Here is an 18,797-nt window from a genome sequence, read left to right on the forward strand (position 1 = left end):
TTTTTTTTTTTTTTTTTTTTTAAGTAAACTAAATAGTACGCAAGTATTGGTAGAAAACAGAAACGGCTGTTTCAAATGTTTTTCCGAAGCGGGTTCTTCTTTATTGGCCTAAATATCGGCCTATATGCCAGTGCCAGCTAATTAATGTGAAGGTTCTCATTTGGATATTGGCTATTAAGATGGCGTGCATTAACAAATCACAACGACTGTGATCAGATACTTTGTAGTGTTGTCCTTTTTGTTCAGTGTGTTCCCTTTTTTGATGACACAGTTATGTAACATGATTTATGAAAAAAAATATGCTATTCTTACTCAAGAAGACTCATCATGTTAGGCATACCCATTTGTTTACCTCAGTCTGCCTCAGAAGGCATGCAATAATCATAGTCTTAATGCAAACCTGTAACAAAAAGGTTCACGCAGTGTTTTGGTTCGGAAAAGGGGATTCTTTGCACTAGTAAAGGTAGGTGGCAGGTGATCCTGCGGAGGGGAATGCAACCTTAACCTCCCGTTTTTTTATTGGTTGTATTTTTGCAAGCACAATCTGTTCCTCCTTATTTTGTTGTCAGTGTCATGTTCATTCCCTTGCAGGTCGTTATTAAAATGTGGATGGAGGGAAATGGGTGGATTGGGTTTCTTTTTTACATTTTTTTAAGAGCTTGATGTGTTATTTTTAAACTAATTTTTTTTTAATTATCAAAATCTGTTGTGTGTTTATGTTTTAAATAAATCAGTGTTTTTGGTTTCACATTTCATTAATACTACAACCACTTGCCTCCATATTTTAAAATGGAGTAGTTGTAAGATGAATAAAAAATTGTTTTTACATAGTTTGGCACACATTTATATTAAACCCGTTTACTCTGATATCCCTAAATTGAATTCACTGAAGTGATTTCAGAGCCCAGCTAATTAGTAAAGTTGTTAACGCTACATAATCCATTATTATTTGCGTGTGTAAATGAAAATATGACACTGCAGCTCACTCGTATATAATTTTAATAGAACAGAATATAAGTCTTAAGGGGCTTTTGTTTATATGGGTTGCTTAGTCCACGTTTCTTCTGCTCACAAAACGTTGTTACGCGTCTGCATCCAATTGGCTGAAACGTTCTAAGACGTGAACCAATCATAGCTTCCCACCACGGTGAAATCCCGCCCCTGCGTCCATGGAGCTGATCCTCCTGGTTCCCGTAGGTCGCAGACCCTCCCCTCCCTGAAAGCTTGCGCTCTGTCCCTCCCACGGAGGTTATATAAAGCTAGCTCAACCAACTGTCTCCTGGCTAAGTCTTTCCCCCCTTTCTCTTGTTGATGGTGAGGTTCTGTGAAAGAAGGATGAAGTTCTTCGTAGCTGTAACGGTCATTGTGGGATCACTGCTGTTCCTCGGTTTCCCTAATGGCTCTTCGGCTGACGAGAAGAAGAAAGGCCCCAAAGTAACTGCAAAGGTATGGGTTAGCTGCAGGCTAGCTTCATAAAGGGGGGTGAAAGAAAAAAAAAATCAGGGCTCTTCCTCGTTGCTAACCAGTAGCATGGAAAGCCACGTCACGGAGACGCTAGCTGCTGGCCAGCTAACACAGGGTTAGCTTACGACTAATACTTGTGGGAAAAGAAGCTAACTTTGTAGCTGAGGCTAAGGGAAATAAAGTCTACGCGCATCCGGTCAGTTAGATCCGAGTCGCAGGAAAAGAACTGGACACAAATTTGGCTCCGTCATGGCTCAGCTGTTGACCTGGCCTTGTTGTGTCTGCAGCAGATTGTCCACGTCTGCAAATTCAAGACAGCAGAGTGGTCGTCTTTAGTGGTGTTGTGCTGTGAAGCAAAGTTTAGAAGGCAAGGATTGAATCTGATGTTACATGTGACCTATAACCTTTCTAATAGACTGTTTTTCATTATTATTCTTGTGTTCCGTTAACTTAAAATGCATAAATCCGTTTTTTTTTTTAAATCGTGCTAAGTTCTGATGCCTTGATTGTGGGGGGAATCTGCCAAGATTCACATTTTCTTTGGAAGCAGTGAAGTAGATCGGGGAACTAATTATTTGGCTTTGTGACAAAGTCAGCCACAAACCCAGCTGATACTTTTATAGAACAAATGTCTGGTGTACTGATGTGCATCTCCTCACAACTAGTGAGAGTTGATTTTGGCACTAAAGTTTGAGATTGCCCAGAGCGTTCCAACGCCTGGCTCCATTGGCTAAAAAGTACCAATTTTAGTTTCATCCGACTAGAGCAAATCCCTCCTCACCCAACACCTCGTTTCCACTGAGCGTACCTCATTTGTGTTTTCCATTGTAAAAACGGCTGATGCATCCAATCCGTACCCCACCATTCCTGGACTCTCTTCAGTTATACGAATACAGGACAATGGTACGGTTAGGGTGGTCCATTGGCATCATGCAACACAGTCCATTGAATGGGGGACAGAAAAACGTCACAGTTTGCGACAAGCCCGGAAAACAGTAATGTGTCTTGTTTATCGTCGTACTAGTGTGACACAACGTTTGGCGTTTTTTTGGAAACACTCTCCTGAATACGCCGAACCATAAAACGGCTTACCACATCGACCATGTCGTACCGGTCAATAGAAATGAGGAACTTGTGCCTTGTGCCAAGCTACAAGTGGGCTTTCTAGCAATACCCTTTTTGTATCGCCACTCTTCACATGAATGTCAGTTTAAGTTCACAACCTGGAGTTGTCACATAACGTCTGCCACATCATCTTAATATTGTGTTAAGTGACCTAGTACGGAAGACTTTGACATCAGTAGTGGACTGACCAGAATGTATTTGACAACTTCCAAAACTTTTAGAGAACCTTTGTTCTGTTGTATCCCTGCCCACCAAAACAGCCTCAGAGTTGGCGTCTCATGACGTATTCGTCTAAACGTAAAGTTGGGTCTCTCTCTCTAGGTTTACTTTGACATCAGAATCGGAGACGAAGATGTGGGAAGGGTCGTCATCGGTGTCTTTGGCAAAACTGTTCCCAAAACAGTCGACAACTTTGTCGCCCTGGCAACAGGAGAGGTGAGCAATATTGAAACTCTTCATTGTTTGCCGTCTACTTTTGTGAAGTTTTCAGGATTGGTATTCTAAAGACTGAAAAACCATCAGATTCGTTGACTTGGTCCCAGCTTTTCGAATGTACTTGCAACTCGTATAGTTTCAGATGTTTGGGGTGTTGCTTACGTTGCTCTTTGCTTCGGTTAAACAGAAAGGATTCGGTTACAAGGGCAGTAAGTTCCACAGAGTCATCAAACAGTTCATGATCCAGGGCGGAGACTTCACCAGAGGAGACGGCACGGGAGGTAAACGCCAAACGATGTCGTTTACATGTCAAAATGATGAGATGGTTCAGGTGTCAGAACCCAAGAAAGTACTATTTAAAACTGCAGTACAAGCCTACAAATGGTGCAAAACTAATTTTCTTTTCTGAATGAAGGCAAGAGCATCTATGGAGACCGTTTCCCTGACGAGAACTTCAAGCTGAAGCACTACGGCCCCGGCTGGCTTAGCATGGCCAACGCCGGCAAAGACACAAACGGCTCCCAATTCTTCGTCACCACAGTGCAGACGCCGTGGTTAGACGGCAAACACGTAGTCTTCGGCAAAGTTCTGGAAGGCATGGTGGGTATTGGAAGGAAATCTTCACTCTGCCTAATCTTGGGTTTTCGTTTCCTACAAATGAGTCCATTTCTTTGAAACCTTCTTTTCCTCTGCTAGGATGTTGTCACAAAAATCGAGAACACAAAGACAGACGGTCGCGACAAACCTCTCAAGGACGTCACCATCCACGACTGCGGCAAGATCGAGGTGGAGAAGCCATTTGCAGTCGCCAAGGAGTAGAGCGCAACTCGTTAAAACGGGCAGGTGGGGAGGGGGGAAACGGACAGGGGTCGTGATGTTGGCGGAATTATGCGGGCCACTTTTTTTTTTCTTTTTTTGTTGTCTTTTTTTTTTTATTGTCAGTAAGAACGCTGCAATCTGGAGGGGAAGAAGAGGGCACATTCTGCGTTGGTTGGCTGCCATCTTAATGCACCAGAACAACGTTAATGCAGTCATGAGTCTGGGTCCACTTTACCAACAAGCATTCCAAGGTGCACTTAACTGATCACTGTTGGGCTATTTTGTAAAAAAAAAAAAAAAAGAAAAATGACGGGGAAATAAAGATTCCATGTTTTGGTAAATCACTGTAAGCTTTATGTTTTAATACAAATACCTTCTATTAACTTATGAGGTCACCCTGTACGCTGTAGTTACTTTCAGCTGCCACAAGGTTAGTGTACATCTTTTGTGGGGTGACTGTGGTTGTGTGGATAGAGTAGTCATCTTGTGATCAGGAGGTTGTAGGTTCAATTCCCACTTCCACATGTCAAGGCAAGTCATTGAACCCTAACTTGTGCAAATGGGTGAATGTGACTATAAAGCGCTTTGCGTGATCAAAATGATTGTAAAAGTGCTATATAAGTTTGGTTCATTTACCATTTATTGGCACTAGAGGGTGCTGTTTACCTAATGGAGCATTTCAACTGGTTTATTACTGTGGCTGACTAAATGCTGAATAAGCAGGAAAGAAACTCAAGAAAAATTATTAATATGCTGTTTAAGTTTATATTGACTTATGTTTGAACATAAGTCAATATAATAAGTCAATATACTGTAATTAATATAACAAATTAAAGGAAAATGTGACTATATTTCAACTTTGAAATAGATTATTTTGCCTTTGGACAGCAAACCCAATTTTGACCAGTCACATTTCCAAAGTAAATACTTATGAACACTGCAAAACCAGTACCTGTACTTCAGTTCATCAAATGACTAATTACTCGAGATTCAAACTAGGTTTTTTTTTTCTCTTTTTTTAAATTTTTTTTTATACGTCTCGGTAGATATGAACCATTAGGATATAACTGTGGTGTCCCAACCAGTCTTATATTTTTAAAATGTTTTTTTTTTTTTTGTTTAGCACACATAGAAATCAAATTAGTGTGGCATCTGGAGTTCTATGCAACTCTGACACGAGGGGAAGGTATTTGAAATAGGTGCGCTGGAGTAGAGAGACCCTTCTAAAATCTAAAGGACGTTTTTCCCTGAAGGACCAAGACTGGACAGTCGGTCTGAAAAGATGACTGGAAGTGGTGCCAACTGTGTGCAGCTTGTGTAAATAACTATCCAAGACAAAATATGGTGAAAGTCCATCTTGGACCCTCCAAGCCTGCTCTTTAGTTAGCCTCCAGGACCAGTTAGTCTGGGTTTATACTGAATAGAGAGTTATCCTCTGTGGCTGCCACTTATAACTTTTTAACCTCACTTCAAAAACCTCAAATTATCTCTAAGAATTATTGACTTATTCATGTTGAAATCCACAGTTTTACATTTGACTTCCAAAAACACGGATTCCAAGAAGGAGACAGCAGGTGTGGAGCTGATGTTAGTATGCCAAATTTTGGAAATGTTTTTTTGAGACTGTTTTCAATCAATATACTGATAATGGCATAATAATAATGTAAGTCTGCCCCCTCAAAGACTGATTAACTTTAATTTTGTAAGGAACACTCTACACTGCAACTGGAAGACATTTTAAAAACACTACAATCAAAACAATAAATAAAAACCATAAATAAAACAGATTTTGACATCTCTTAACAAATCTTACATCTATTAACAAGTGAAAACCTTAAGGTATTTTCCAACCTTAAGGTTTTCACTTAGTCTGAGTGTATCTTGATTAAATGTTACAGACACAATTAATTCGGACAAAAATACTGAGGGTTCTTCTCTCTTGACGGGGTAATTAATCTGTCTCGTGTCAGTTGCGTTATTTAATGTAAAGAGCGTTCAGCAGTTCTCAGACTGATCAGCAGAGGGCGCCCCTTCACCAAAAATAAGCTCCCTTCACACAGCGCAGTTACATGTTTGTGGTTTCTCACAATTTCACTACAGTTAAAAAAAACGGGTTCTGTGTCACTTTTGCCTCGCATTGGGTAAGTCTGGGTGAACATCCGGTTTGTTTAAATTCCTTTTGATGCCATGTCACCAACACGGTGCTGCTTAGACTACCGGGAGAGCATGTTTATTCATTCAGAAGAAAGTTAACATTAGATGTTCTTTCCTGTGATTGTCTGAATCTTCCTGATCCTTTTTTAAGCCTGTTACAGTAAACTCTATTGGCTCATTGTCACGTTGGTCCATAAAAATAGCAATTATTGTTAACAATTCACCCCTTTGATACAGAAACACAACTTAATGTAGCCGATCTCACTACACAACCAAGATATCCCATTTCAAAATCGGACACGAGACTCACGAGATGAAGACATGGAGTAGAAATGGTCCAAAAATAACATTGAGTTCCTGAAACAGGCACAGCAGAGGCAGCATTTTCCAAACTGATACAGGCATCACTCCCTTCCAGAATCTTCTCTGTATTTTACTGTATTCATGAGACCGTTATCGCAATCTGTTAAAAATAATGATCTCATTGTTCACTTATTATTGCACTTATTCTATGGGTTTTGTGTTTTTTGGTGATCTATGCATTGATTCCTTGATTTTTATTTTTTAAATATATATTAGTTTACACAAACACCTGAGATATAAGTTTTTACCAGCAAACCAACAAGAGAGTTGCTTCCCCCCCCCCCCACCCACTGATCCCGTCAAAAATTTCTTAGTTTTAGTTAAAGTTCAGTGTTATTTATCTGGAGATATGTGAAATTTGAAAAGGTCTATGATATCAGTAAATTGTTTGGTCAGAAAATAAGTATTTGTATGCTTGCTATTATAGGTTTAAGTCCTTTGAAATTCAGATTAGTTGTAAGCTTAAATGTTACTGGAAACATAATAGTGTCTCGTGATTGGGGTTGTTTTGCATGAGTGCTTTTTAAAAACATTTAAGCAGTATATTGTTGGCAGGGTTGGTTTTTAGTAAAAAGAAACAAAATCTGTTTTCTTATTGGCTGTGTAATGGGAAGTCCACCTCTGATTGGCTGATTAGCCCCTCGTGATATCTCCTTCCACAGACGGCTTGCTTTTATCGAAGTTCTGGAGCTGAAAGCTGGAAATTTTCCCAGTTAGGAGTAAAATATTATGAATTAAAATTAAGTCATTAAACCATCTTTTTTTAAAGTAATGATCTTGTTCCATGTTAGATCTTTAACCAGTTTAGATTAAAATATTTTTGAACGTTCATTCCATCGTCAGCTTCCCTTATATTTGCAGAATGTGGTGTCCTCGTACTTTTTATTTTTATGTTTTATATTTCATAAATAATCATTAATAATAGTAGGCAAATTCTAGTTTCATTAATTAAATGATCCAAATTAAACATTTATCTTGGGAAATATACAGACATAGCCTTTTGCTTCTTTTTAATGTGGCATCACATAAAAAAAGTAATGACAAAAAATGAATCCTTCAGACCGGTTTAGAAATTTTGAGTCTCAGAGATTTATGAACCTTTATATAATTTAACATGGCTCAGTGATGCAACATCGCAGAGCCCAGAGAAACGCTGTCTTGGTTAGTTGTACGCAGGGGTGAAAGTAGTTCACCCCTACGTTCAGCAGTTATATATGGCTGTAATGTTGACACCTTGAGATGCCATGAGACCTAAATCCTGAACATCATGGCATGAAGTGCATCCCAGTTTTACATGTCTGGCATATAACCATTCATTTTAGCTTTTAAACTGGTTATATTGATTGCGTGTCCAGACAGGGATAATCAGTAGCTTAGCATCTTGACCTGTTTGTTCTGAAGATCCTGCAGCTTCCACTTCTCTTCCTAACATGGCGCCTCCTCACCCTGACTCTCATACTGATAGGAGGAACCACAGAGCTCCGTTAAGTTAAAGCTCATCTTCTGAAGTTGGGATATTTTTCCTCCAACATGTTCCAGAGGAATCACCTAAAACCAGATGTTGGACTGGATTTTATTTCAATGTCATTTGTGAATGTTAGCTTCTCATTTTCAACAGTGGAGCTATAAAGGTTGAAAAAGGTTATTATTTTGGAGAAAATCTCATCAACATTAATATTTCCACTAAATAAGAGCCAAAAGAAATTGTTTGATAAAGGAAAAGCCTCTCAGACTCTGAGCCCGACAGCACCAAACTATTTTTTTATATTAGACAATGAATTTAATTTCACACAATTATTGCGGTAGAAGCCATTTGTTTGTTAGTAAGTTTGTCGTTTATTGAATGTTCAGAAACTACAGCGGCTGTGATGTGTCAAAACAAAGGTAAACAGGAAAAACAACCTGAACAGGTGATCAACTCTAAACCACTCACACCTTTTTATTCTCCGTCTTTCTCTGTAATTTAAGCACACCCGTTGCCATGGCAACCTCCTGCGCTCCACAACCCGACCAGAGATTACGTTAAAAACATTCAGTTCGTTACAATATTAGGTTTGCAGGCTTGATATTTATTTTTGCATCATTAATAAGCTCCCTGAACACAGCGGTTGTTGATTAGTTAATTTTAAACTCCTGCTCTGCTAGATATTTTGGTAATGGAACCGAAACGCACAGAATTGCGCAACACCTTGTTGAAACAATAATCACTGAGATTATTATTATATAGGCCTTTATGATTTTTTTGTTGTTCTTTAATAAAGTTACGAACGTTTTGATAAGGAGTCAGAGGAGGACGTGCTGCTCTCAGCGTTCTGGCGGCGTTCAGTTTGTCTCCTAATGCCGAGATCGACTCAAAACCTTCCGCGATCGACGTGTTGCAGCCCTGCTCTAGTAAAGCACCAACAGTTCAGAAACAACATGAAGTGGGAAAAAAAGTTATTTATTAACTGATTAGGTCTGTTTTAGATTGTTCTTGAAATATGAATCAGTCACAGCTAATTAGTGGGTGTACTCGCAGCTGCACAGTGAACCCACTGATTTTTTACAGCAGACAGTCACTCCTCTCTCTTGCAGGTACTGCGTATCCCCGCTAAATCTTTTAGGGGTACGCAGTACCCTGCCGTACCCCCTTACTTTCACCCCTGGTTGCACGCCATCACAGAGAAAATACAAGGCACAAATATCAAATTATAAATACCTGTCCTGGTTTAAGTGTTGCAGAAAAGCACACAGATTTAATAGCAGCCAGTGCAGCTTTTAAGATGGCATCTTTTGCAGAGCCACTCATCCATATTTTAGTGACAGGTCAGAAAAAGCTCTCTGCACACTTCACAGGACGCTGGTACTGAACGAGTCCTGAGTCCTCCCCCAAGCAGAACCTGTGGAGAATTTAGAAACGACAAATAAACCAGATCTTCACCTTGCAGCTCGAGATGTAGCGAAGAGCTACATATTTAAAGGCTCATGAAAAAGAACGGCATCGTTTTACGCTGAATAAAATCTGCCTTGTCCCATTTAGATGTGACCTATAGGAAATAGTTAAAGTTTTCGTGAATGTTTTTTTTTAAAGCATTTAGCTTTAAAGTTCAGGAACAACCAGCTGATGAGCAGATTTCCATTATATTACACCGACAACATCGTCTTCACTGACTGAAACTAGATGAGTAGATGTGAACAGCCGTGTTGTGCTCTCGCTACTTCACAGATAAACACCCAGACTCAGATTTCCCAAAGCTGGAAAAGTCCATCTTTAATTTCAGAGGTGGCTTAGAATGAGGTTGTCTAATTATAGAGGAGCAAACTATGATTGGTGTATGATTTAGAGAGATTATCCTGACATCACCCCATCATGTTTTGATTTAATTAGAGAACGCAAGGAATTTAGATTTGAATCACAGGACTTCATCTGCCCCTTAAACCACAATATCAACAGAGCAACGAGACACAACTGGGTTTTACTAGGATTTTATGTGCCTGACCAGGGGCGGTTCTAGACGGGGGCCAACATGGTTTTAAAAAAAATTAAAACACCTGTGTTTTAGCCAAAGCTTCACAAGTGGGGTAGTTTTAATTTCACTTGGTTCAGATTTTGGGCAATAAAATGTTTATTTTCTTAATTAAAGTTGCATCTTTTAATGTATTGCTAATATTGTATAAAAATGCTTACGTTTTTACATGAGAAATCTGTAGTGTGCCATTTTTTTCCCTGATTAATCATTAGAATAATCGATTAATTGATTACTCTAATATTTGTTGGTTGCAGGCCACACTCCTGTCACAAAATGAAACTCAAATATTACACTGAATAAAACATTCAAGGCCTTCATTTCCTGTAATTCTGATGATTGTGGCTTCTCGTCTTCCTCTTACCTTCAACGTCACAAGAAATGAAAAAGGTTAGAGGCTACCTTTGCATTCTACCGTCTTGTGTTTTGTTTGGACATACTTTTCCTTGAATAAGTGGCTGCCAGCGGTTCGGCCAAACAAAACCCCTTTCGGTCTAGCTGCAGACGACCGTTCCTGTTTTGCCCAGATCCACTGAGGCGTCCAGTGACTCACCAGGAGCAGAAATATGGAAAGAATTCCCTGGAGTTGGCACAACCATGCTCTCGGCTAAACCCTCTGTTGTTCGGTTTGCCCTTTTTTGTGGTGACTGGGGATTTGTCCGGTGAAACCATGTTATTCTTCACCTTTACTGGCCTTGCTGGGCGAGCCGTGGCCGGCCGGACATATCTGGCATAGTTACTGGAACCGGCTTTGTCAGAGAGATTAAAGGAACACAGGAGGGAATCACAACAAGAAATGCGGACTCATTCTGGCACACAGGAATCGTCCACAAGCATTCACATCCTGCTCCTCTTTTTTTGTCATTGAGCAATGCTTTACTTTCTCGCCACACACACAAACGCACGCGCACATGCGCGCGCACACACGCACACACACACACACACAGTCATGATCAATACGTAGCATGAGATTCTCAGCAAAACGAGGCCATTCAATGTGACCACATACAAGCAAACAATCCGATTTATTGACTCAAATATGCTTTCTACTGCTATCAGCTTATGAATAAAGTCTGTTTGGGACAGCAAATGAAACCCAACAGCAGTAACTCAGGACCACGAAGCCAAACAAATAGACCAGTTAGAGTCTTATTGAATTGGGACAACGACAAAAGGAAGGAATATCTGATTAGGTTTTACTCTGATAATTTGATTACGTTGGACACATTGACCTGCAAAGCTCAGGACAAAAACAGAACATAGACTTAAAGTCCAGGTTCTTTGACTCCTTGGAAAAAGAAAATAATGCCCAGAGGTGGGTGGAGTGACCAAATTTGTACTCAAGTAAGAGTAGAACTGCTTCGACATATTTTTACTAGAGTTAAAGTAAATTGTAGCCATCCAAGAAAATCAGCAAGAGTAAAACTGTATTTGGCACAAAAAAAAGCTACTCAAATACTGAGTAACTGACCAAAACATCAATCATTTAACGTTTAAAAGTTACATCATTGGACAGACTAAAATATAAAGTTACGAGGTATTTTAAAGAAAAAAAAATCCCCAATCAGTTTCTTTGAGTGTACGACTTATGAACAGGTGAAGGTGTGAGTCTGGTGAGTTTTTGGTTAAAATAATGTTTGTTCTTCGTTCAGTGGGTAGAGAATCCAAACATTTTACCCAAGTGAGACCAGCGATACTTCATAATAAAATGACTCAAGTAAAAGTAAAGAGTTCAGCGTAGTAAAAATACTCTTAGATGTACATTTGTTTCCCAAAAATGTTACTCGAGTAAATGTGGCTGAGTAAATGTAACCAGCTACTACCCAGTTCTGGTGATCACCATCTTCAGTGGAGATGTAAACGCTGTCCTGAAAACACCGGATCATAAACAACGTATTGAACCGCGCCGACCTGGGCCGTACCGAAACGAAGCTATCGTGACTTTAGCCTGAAAAATGCTTCAAAACAACTATAAATTAAATATTTCAAACATATTTTATATTATGCAGTCATATTGCAAAAGCTCTTAGCACTGTCATCATTTTCTGAAAAATATTTCATTTTCATTGTAACTGTAAAAAACAGGACGTAAAACACACAGCTTTCCTTGAGTGTTGTACCGCAAACAAGGTTGAAGGACTCGGAAGAAAATGAATGACAAAAAAATCAGCAATTAATCGAAAAACTTTGAAAGAACTTCAGAAATCTTCCAATCAAGATTTGAGGCGACCAAAGGACAGTCTGGCTCCTCGGAAGCAAAGCCTGCAGAAATATTTGGTCGTTTAAAGCTTTTACCATACTTTTTTGGTGCTAGCGCCGTGACAAAAAGATTCAAACTCGCGGCCTTTCACGTATTTCTTGTGGAAGACAATGGAGCCTGGCCTGAATTAGCACGCGCTCTCAGTGGTCTTCCTGTCCGCAGTTGTGAGCAAGCAGCGACTCTGGAGGAAGGGCAGGAGATCGTGGGAACCCGCATGTCAGCACAGCTCAGGCCACGTCCTGAAGAAAGTTCCTCCGGCTCGGAGAACAACAAACCTCTACGAGCCGAAACAGAAACAGAGGAGGGGGGGAAAGAAAGCAGAGAGGAAACCGGCGAACAATGCAGGAATGGACGTGACACGGCTTCTCTGCTGTAAACTGGGTGGGAACCCAACGTTGGTTGTACTACTTTCAAAAACTCATTGAGAAAAAAAAAAATCCTGTATTCCCACCGGGACATTTCCCACGCTGCGGCTTGTATTGTATATTTAGACTTGTCTTGTTGATCGGTTTCCTCTCTGACTCGTACATGTTTGTATTTCCTTATCTTTGTGGACGTGACTTGGGGCTGTTGCTATTTTGAACTTGAACTTGACTTTTATTCAGATCTCTCATGCAGCCAAAATTGACAGTGTATTAAACAGCATTTGTTTGTGTTGAAGGTTTCATTTTTTTTCTTTTTCTCTCTTGTTACAGGCACAAATTTCAGCATGTTTTATTCGGACTTGAATCACAAGTCAACAAAGTTGGGATTCAACTTTATTAGGATGTATCTCCATCGGTTTTGATTTCTTTTTGAAAAACCCATCTGAGAACGTCAAATTTCAAGACCTTCCACGGATTCCAAATTGTATTTAGGTTTGGACTTTGAAGAACTACACCGCTTGCCTTCCTCTAGCCAAGTGACTGGCGAAATCTGTGGATGTGAAATCTTGAGACGTGTACATGTAGGCAAGTGAAGTGTCAGAAAAAAGTCAAAAAATTTTCCAACTTTCGATCACAATCGTGTTCCATGTTTTGGGTTTACCGAGAATTGTGTAAAACTGTCGCTTTTTGCTGCAGTTCGTCGCTCCCTGTGTGTCGAGGCACATAGAGTCTAGCTGCTGCGTATCGCTTGTGGTGTTTTCATGAACCATAGAATTGCTCAAATTGAAATTACAAAAATAAATTTACTCAGTGGAAATGTGCCAATTTTGAAAAAGAAAACCCACATTTGTCATTAAAAAGGTTTTGTAGTAGGATGAGGTTGTCTTTCAGCTGTATCAAAATAGATGTATTTTGCAAAACTGCATTAGATGAGTCACGTGATTAACAGTCGGATGTTACTACAAGCAAAAACAACAAAGAAGACGACAGGAAGTGGTAAGAGAACGATGGTTTGTTTTTGTGCTGTGTTTTTCTGGAGAATGTGCAGCTGGCTCCAGCAGAGCTCTCACAGCATCACACAGTTTATAAAAAGTTGTGTGTCTTTCCAATGTGTTGAATCCATAGCCCTTCTGTAAAATCGGTGGCTTGAGTTTCCCCAAAATGACGCTTGTAAGAATTAGGGGCTTATTGCTCCCGCTCCTCTACAGGAAACTGGCGTCTCCTCTGATTGGTTGATAGATGATTAGCGCTCATGCCATGGCTGAATTATGAATATATCTCATGTTACTGTTTACATCCATCGCTGCCATTATTTTTAATGACTTATCACATGAACAAACTTATTCACGTGTGATTTTATTTTAATTTCTTATTTAATGGAAACACTGCAATGGCAAAATTGCGCTTTTTAGCAGAATACCAACAAAAATTTGCGCACATTTTCAATGAAAATTTATTTATTGTTACTGTGTGTACCGATTCTAAACCTCATCAGCTCACGGTCGCATCCAACCAGTTTGATATGAACAGTGTTTCCTGTCAGAATGCATTTATGTGGTCATAAAAATGTAGCTTATCACAAACGTGTCTGATGAATGTCTGGTTTGAGTTTTCCCGAATGTGTGGGGGGTGTGTGCAGTGTTAGCTCACCACGACACACAGTGCTTAGCATGTAGACCTAGAAGTTTTATTTTGGTCTGGTCTGGTCATGTAAGGCCTTTACATGCACTGCAAGAACTGAGTTCTTGCTGGCGATGTAACGTCAAACTGCACAGCAGCCAAAATGCAGGATTCCCAGGAAGTATTTCTCGGACAACATGTGGGAAAACAAAAAAACGTTCTCAAGAACGAGCTGCAAGATCTTCCAAGTATAAAATGACTCCAATTTGCTCTTGCAGCCATATGAGAGAGGACAAGTAAGTTCTTCTATTGTCTTGATGCCTGTTAATGCTGCTTCACCTCCTCTTCTTTTCAACATCTCCGTCTCAGCTTGACGATTAAAATTAGGCGTGTAGGTAAGAACTGAAATCACAGGAGATAACGACTTCCACGTTTCCTGAAATAGACAACGTGTCTTCGCAGCTCAGAAAAAACGTTGCTAATTAAAGCCACTTACCCCTTTGGCCCCGGATGCATACTTCAGGGGACGTGATAACGCCGTTGTTAAGTGCTCTGCATGAGACAATAAAAGTGATGCTGCACTCTTGCACGTCTGGAGCGGTTGAGTAATAGCAGCTCCACCGAGTTATTCTGACTCGCTATTTCTGGAGGTTGTGTAAGCTGGATGAAATATTTATCTATGTGTTCTCACGGAGGCAACGGATGTGGTGCCACGTCCCCCATGTTATCTAGTTTGATATGCATGAAGGAAGGAATTCAAATGCATCTGTTCATCCAATATTTATAGGCCATCATAGTCACCAGCTCGTTCTGTTGCCGCTGAAAGTCTTTTCAAACCTTCCAGTGTGCCAACAGGACCAGTGGATGGAAATGGGATAGCAGGACTTATGTAATGAAACAAAAAGTTATGGGGGCAAGAGAGGCTTCTTTTAGAAACGGCAGCTCTGTTTGCAACTGAAGGCACCAGTCGATGAAAAGCCAGAAGGAGAGATTACCCACTTACATACTTCCCTCGGTTTGCGTTAGCTGCCTCAGAAAAGACAAGTACTCCGCAACCCAACCTGCTCGCACTGGACCCATTTGAAAATGCCTCCCAAAAATGTTGATATACGCCAAAACCTTTCACCGAAACTTTAACAAATGACAACCACTGAGTCCGGTAGACTGTTTGATTGGGGACCAAAATTGTAACATTTGTTACATTTTCAGATGGTGCGGTTCGCTTTCACACCACACTGCGCTCAACGATCCAGACCCTTTGAAAAACTTGTTCCCCTCCTCACCTGTGGTGGCGCTAGACCAAGAATCACAACACTGAAACCTCTGAAGAAGACATGAGCACAGCCCCCATCTTCACAAAATGTTAACAAAAATAGGGTAGTGTCCGACTTTAGCAATTGCAGGAATTCACTTTTGTGTTTTTTAAAAGACCACAGGCTATTTCTCCTGCTAGAGCTGGACAGTTGTTTTGGTTATATTTACCTAGAATGCTGTGCGGTACAGCTAGCTTCCTGCTTTTGGAGCGGTCACTGGTCTGCTTGGCGTTCACATATGATGCATTCAATAAACACCAGAGTTCACTTTATTTTAACTGAGACCCAGGTTTGTAGGCAGACTGGTGTTAATTGTTTTAGTCCATATCAGAGTTCAGTTGCGCATTCACACTTCTCCAAATGAACTGGACTTTTTAGGCAAACGGTCTGGAGTTTGTTAAAGCAGACTAAACAGGACTGGTGTGAACGCACCCTAACTTTGTTGTATTTATGTAAACACAGTTGTGCATAATAACATATGAGTATCTGCACTCACCTACCTTCTCCTGTGTGCACCTGTTCACAGCTGACGATGTGCGATTGTTTGTAATCTTGCAACACTAGATTCTCCTCCTTAAAGGAGCAGTACTATATAAAATATACTTTATTGGCACTTTTCATGATGTTATAAAGTTATTCCCTCATCAAAAACACACCTGGAGTGTTGCCTTGATTCTTTCATTCATGTTTGAAAAAAACCCCAAAAAAACAACTTTAATCTCCATGGCAACCATTCAGCTGTGCAAAGCACCTGGGTGGACCTAGCTCCGCCTTCAAGGACGAAGCTCCTCCTACAGTTTCCAAACATCCGCCTCACAGGGCAGCCCTCCCTAACTCCTTCAGACTAGCCAGCAGCAATTAGCAAGCACCTGGTGGAACTGCGCGTAGGAAGCTGCTTCTCAGTGAAACTCTGATAAAAATATTTAAGGCAGTGTTTCCCAACCGAGGTCCTCAAGGCACACTGCCCTGCATGTTTTAGATGTTTCCCTGCTTTAACACACCCCATTCAGATGATTGCAGTTCAGAAAAAGCTTGTTAATCAGCCATCAATTAAAATCATGTGTGTTGAAGCAGGGAAATACCTAAAACATTCAGGGCAGTGTGCCTTGAGGACCAGGGATGAAAAACACTGATTTAAGGATTAATAGAGGAGCCATGTTGTGATGACTTCCTGAAGGCAGCGTTTCAGAAAGAGCAAGACTTTCTTAGAAAGACAGAGGCCCAATTTCAATGCGCAATGTTAAACGAAATTTTAAGTCAAATTTCTTTTAAGTCATATTTTCTATACAGTTCTATAACTGAAGGTAGCATAGCTCCTCGATTATGCTATAAAATTGCACAATGTGCCTGGAAAATACAAAACACTGCCCACATATGATCCCCAAACACAACAAATATGATTGAGTAAAGAAGAGATTTTCAAAGAAAAGTCTTGTTCTGCCTCCTGAAATGTCTGTTCGTCTGTCTGTCTGTCTGTCTGTCTGTCTGTCTGTCTGTCTGTCTGTCCTTGACTGCGACTTGAATCCGAACATAGACCCAGTTACATAAGGAAGAATGGAAAAGAGCGCCAGCACCAGGCAGATTATTGGATTTGTAACAAGATAGCAGCCTGGCTACTTGATCCCGTCACACACATCACCATGTGTGTGTGTGTGTGTGTGTGTGTGTGTGTGTGTGTGTGTGTGTGTGTGTGTGTGTGTGTGTGTGCTAGAGATCCAGCTTGCCTGGCCGAGCAAAAGGACGCGGGGGCGCGAGGGGGTCATTACCGCCCGCCGGCCTTCGTGGAACAGCTACCTTTGTGATGTAACGCAGGACTACACCTGCTGAGCGTGTCTAAATCACAGCACTGACCGTGGATTTTACAGAGTTGTCACAGACTCACCACTTCAAACCCAAACATCGCTTGATGACTTGATGAGAAACGAGCTACAGAGACGCATCCGCATTCAAAACAAGAAGATTTTTGCCCTTTTTCAAATGATCTGCAGCAACATTAGCAAAATGGCGAAGCCTGATTACAGGATTTGCTCCTGTAATGAGAGGATGCGCCGCACCAAACGATCGGGCTGAAGGATAAGAAGGAGCCTGAAGTGGAAGCACTGATTGGATTTTGGAGGAAGTATAAATGATCATTAAGCAGATGTGGTCGACGAAAATCTAAAACAGGTTGGCTGTTAATATTGATTCTCCACGGCAAGCCCCATTCGACAACACACGCGCTTCCTGAACGTTTCCAAATATATCACAGCAAGTTTTATTTTATTTTATTTTTTTCAGAGTGGAAACCGTTCCAGAAGCTCCCTCAGGAGCCAGACTTGAATTAACCTGTGAGGTTAATTAAAGAAACCAAAGTCTCATAACATAATTGACTTCTAAAAAATTATGATGGAAAAACCAGCAGCAAGGCCTACTCTAGAAAAAAAGAAGCACCCAGTGCTTCGGAAAAGTTTTTCACTTTTGCACATTTTGTTACATTACAACCACAAATTTCAATGTCATTTAATTGAGATTTCAAGTTATAAACCTACGCAAAGGAGTTAATAATCAAAGGAAGCATCTCTAAAGATAGAAATCCAAAAGATGTGGCGTGTAATTAAGCAACTCACCCCCCAACACTAGTGTCTCTTAAAGAAGAAATATTGTGTAATATTTACTTTTTTGAGCTTTACACCATGTTACAATGTTATTCACACACCATCAAAAACATATCTGGTGTGCTGCTTTGATTCTTTCATTTATGTTTGAGAAATCCTTGAGTCTCTCATGGCAGTAGTGAAAAACGCCAGGTGAACTGAGCACCATCTTGTCTGCAAATCACGCCCCCACTCAGCTCCTTCAGACTAGCCAGCAGCAATTAGCAAACATCTGGCAGAACTGCATGTCAGCTGAAATCACTCTACGTGAAACACTGGCGTGTTTATTAATGCTCTATTGTTAAAGGGTTAATAGAGGAGCCATGCTGCGATAACTTCCTGAAGGCAGAGCTTCAGAAAGAGCAGGGGCTTCTTGAAGAATGAGGCCCTTCATTTTTAGTTATTTTCATATTTAGTTGTTGCCATCTCTGCACTCTTATCAAAGGAGATTTAGATTGAATATTTGATCCAACGGGATGGTGGAATATATGGTGAAAATCCATTTTCAACAGAATGCAATTTTAAGTATGAAGTGTATTTTCATTCTCATTTTATTGTTTGTTTAATTCACTCAATAAATGTGAGTAGTTTAAAAGAAAATGATGGGCTTTCTTTACACATTTTAAAGTATTGCACTCTCTGCATACAGTGGCTGCTAAGTGCTTTGGGCTTTTTGTTTTTTTTTGCATCACAGGCAAAATAAACCATCGTCCTCCAACTACTTGCTGTTGTTTTCTTCT

The 18,797-nt window shown here is 40.4% G+C and overlaps 1 protein-coding gene across 1 annotated transcript; it reads left to right on the plus strand.

Annotated features, from left to right (window-relative positions):
• Positions 1–1,189: 1,189 nt before the first annotated feature.
• Positions 1,190–4,188, plus strand: ppib (peptidylprolyl isomerase B (cyclophilin B)). Its single transcript, XM_008411205.2, has 5 exons — positions 1,190–1,446; positions 2,911–3,024; positions 3,212–3,305; positions 3,440–3,624; positions 3,721–4,188. Exons 1-5 carry the CDS (start codon positions 1,312–1,314, stop codon positions 3,841–3,843), a joined length of 651 nt encoding a protein of 216 aa, XP_008409427.1. The 5' UTR covers positions 1,190–1,311; the 3' UTR covers positions 3,844–4,188.
• Positions 4,189–18,797: the final 14,609 nt, after the last annotated feature.

The sequence above is a fragment of the Poecilia reticulata genome, linkage group LG6 (genome assembly GCF_000633615.1).
Source record: "Poecilia reticulata strain Guanapo linkage group LG6, Guppy_female_1.0+MT, whole genome shotgun sequence".
NCBI classification, from domain to species: Eukaryota; Metazoa; Chordata; class Actinopteri; order Cyprinodontiformes; family Poeciliidae; genus Poecilia; species Poecilia reticulata.

Bases quoted from the DNA above. Each gene is read 5' to 3' on its own strand.
- ppib (XM_008411205.2), top strand. From the start codon at position 1,312: ATGGTGAGGTTCTGTGAAAGAAGGATGAAGTTCTTCGTAGCTGTAACG. The intron at 3,025-3,211 runs GTGAGCAATATT...TCGGTTAAACAG, and splicing joins TCGCCCTGGCAACAGGAGAG to AAAGGATTCGGTTACAAGGG. The intron at 3,625-3,720 runs GTGGGTATTGGA...TTCCTCTGCTAG, and splicing joins GCAAAGTTCTGGAAGGCATG to GATGTTGTCACAAAAATCGA.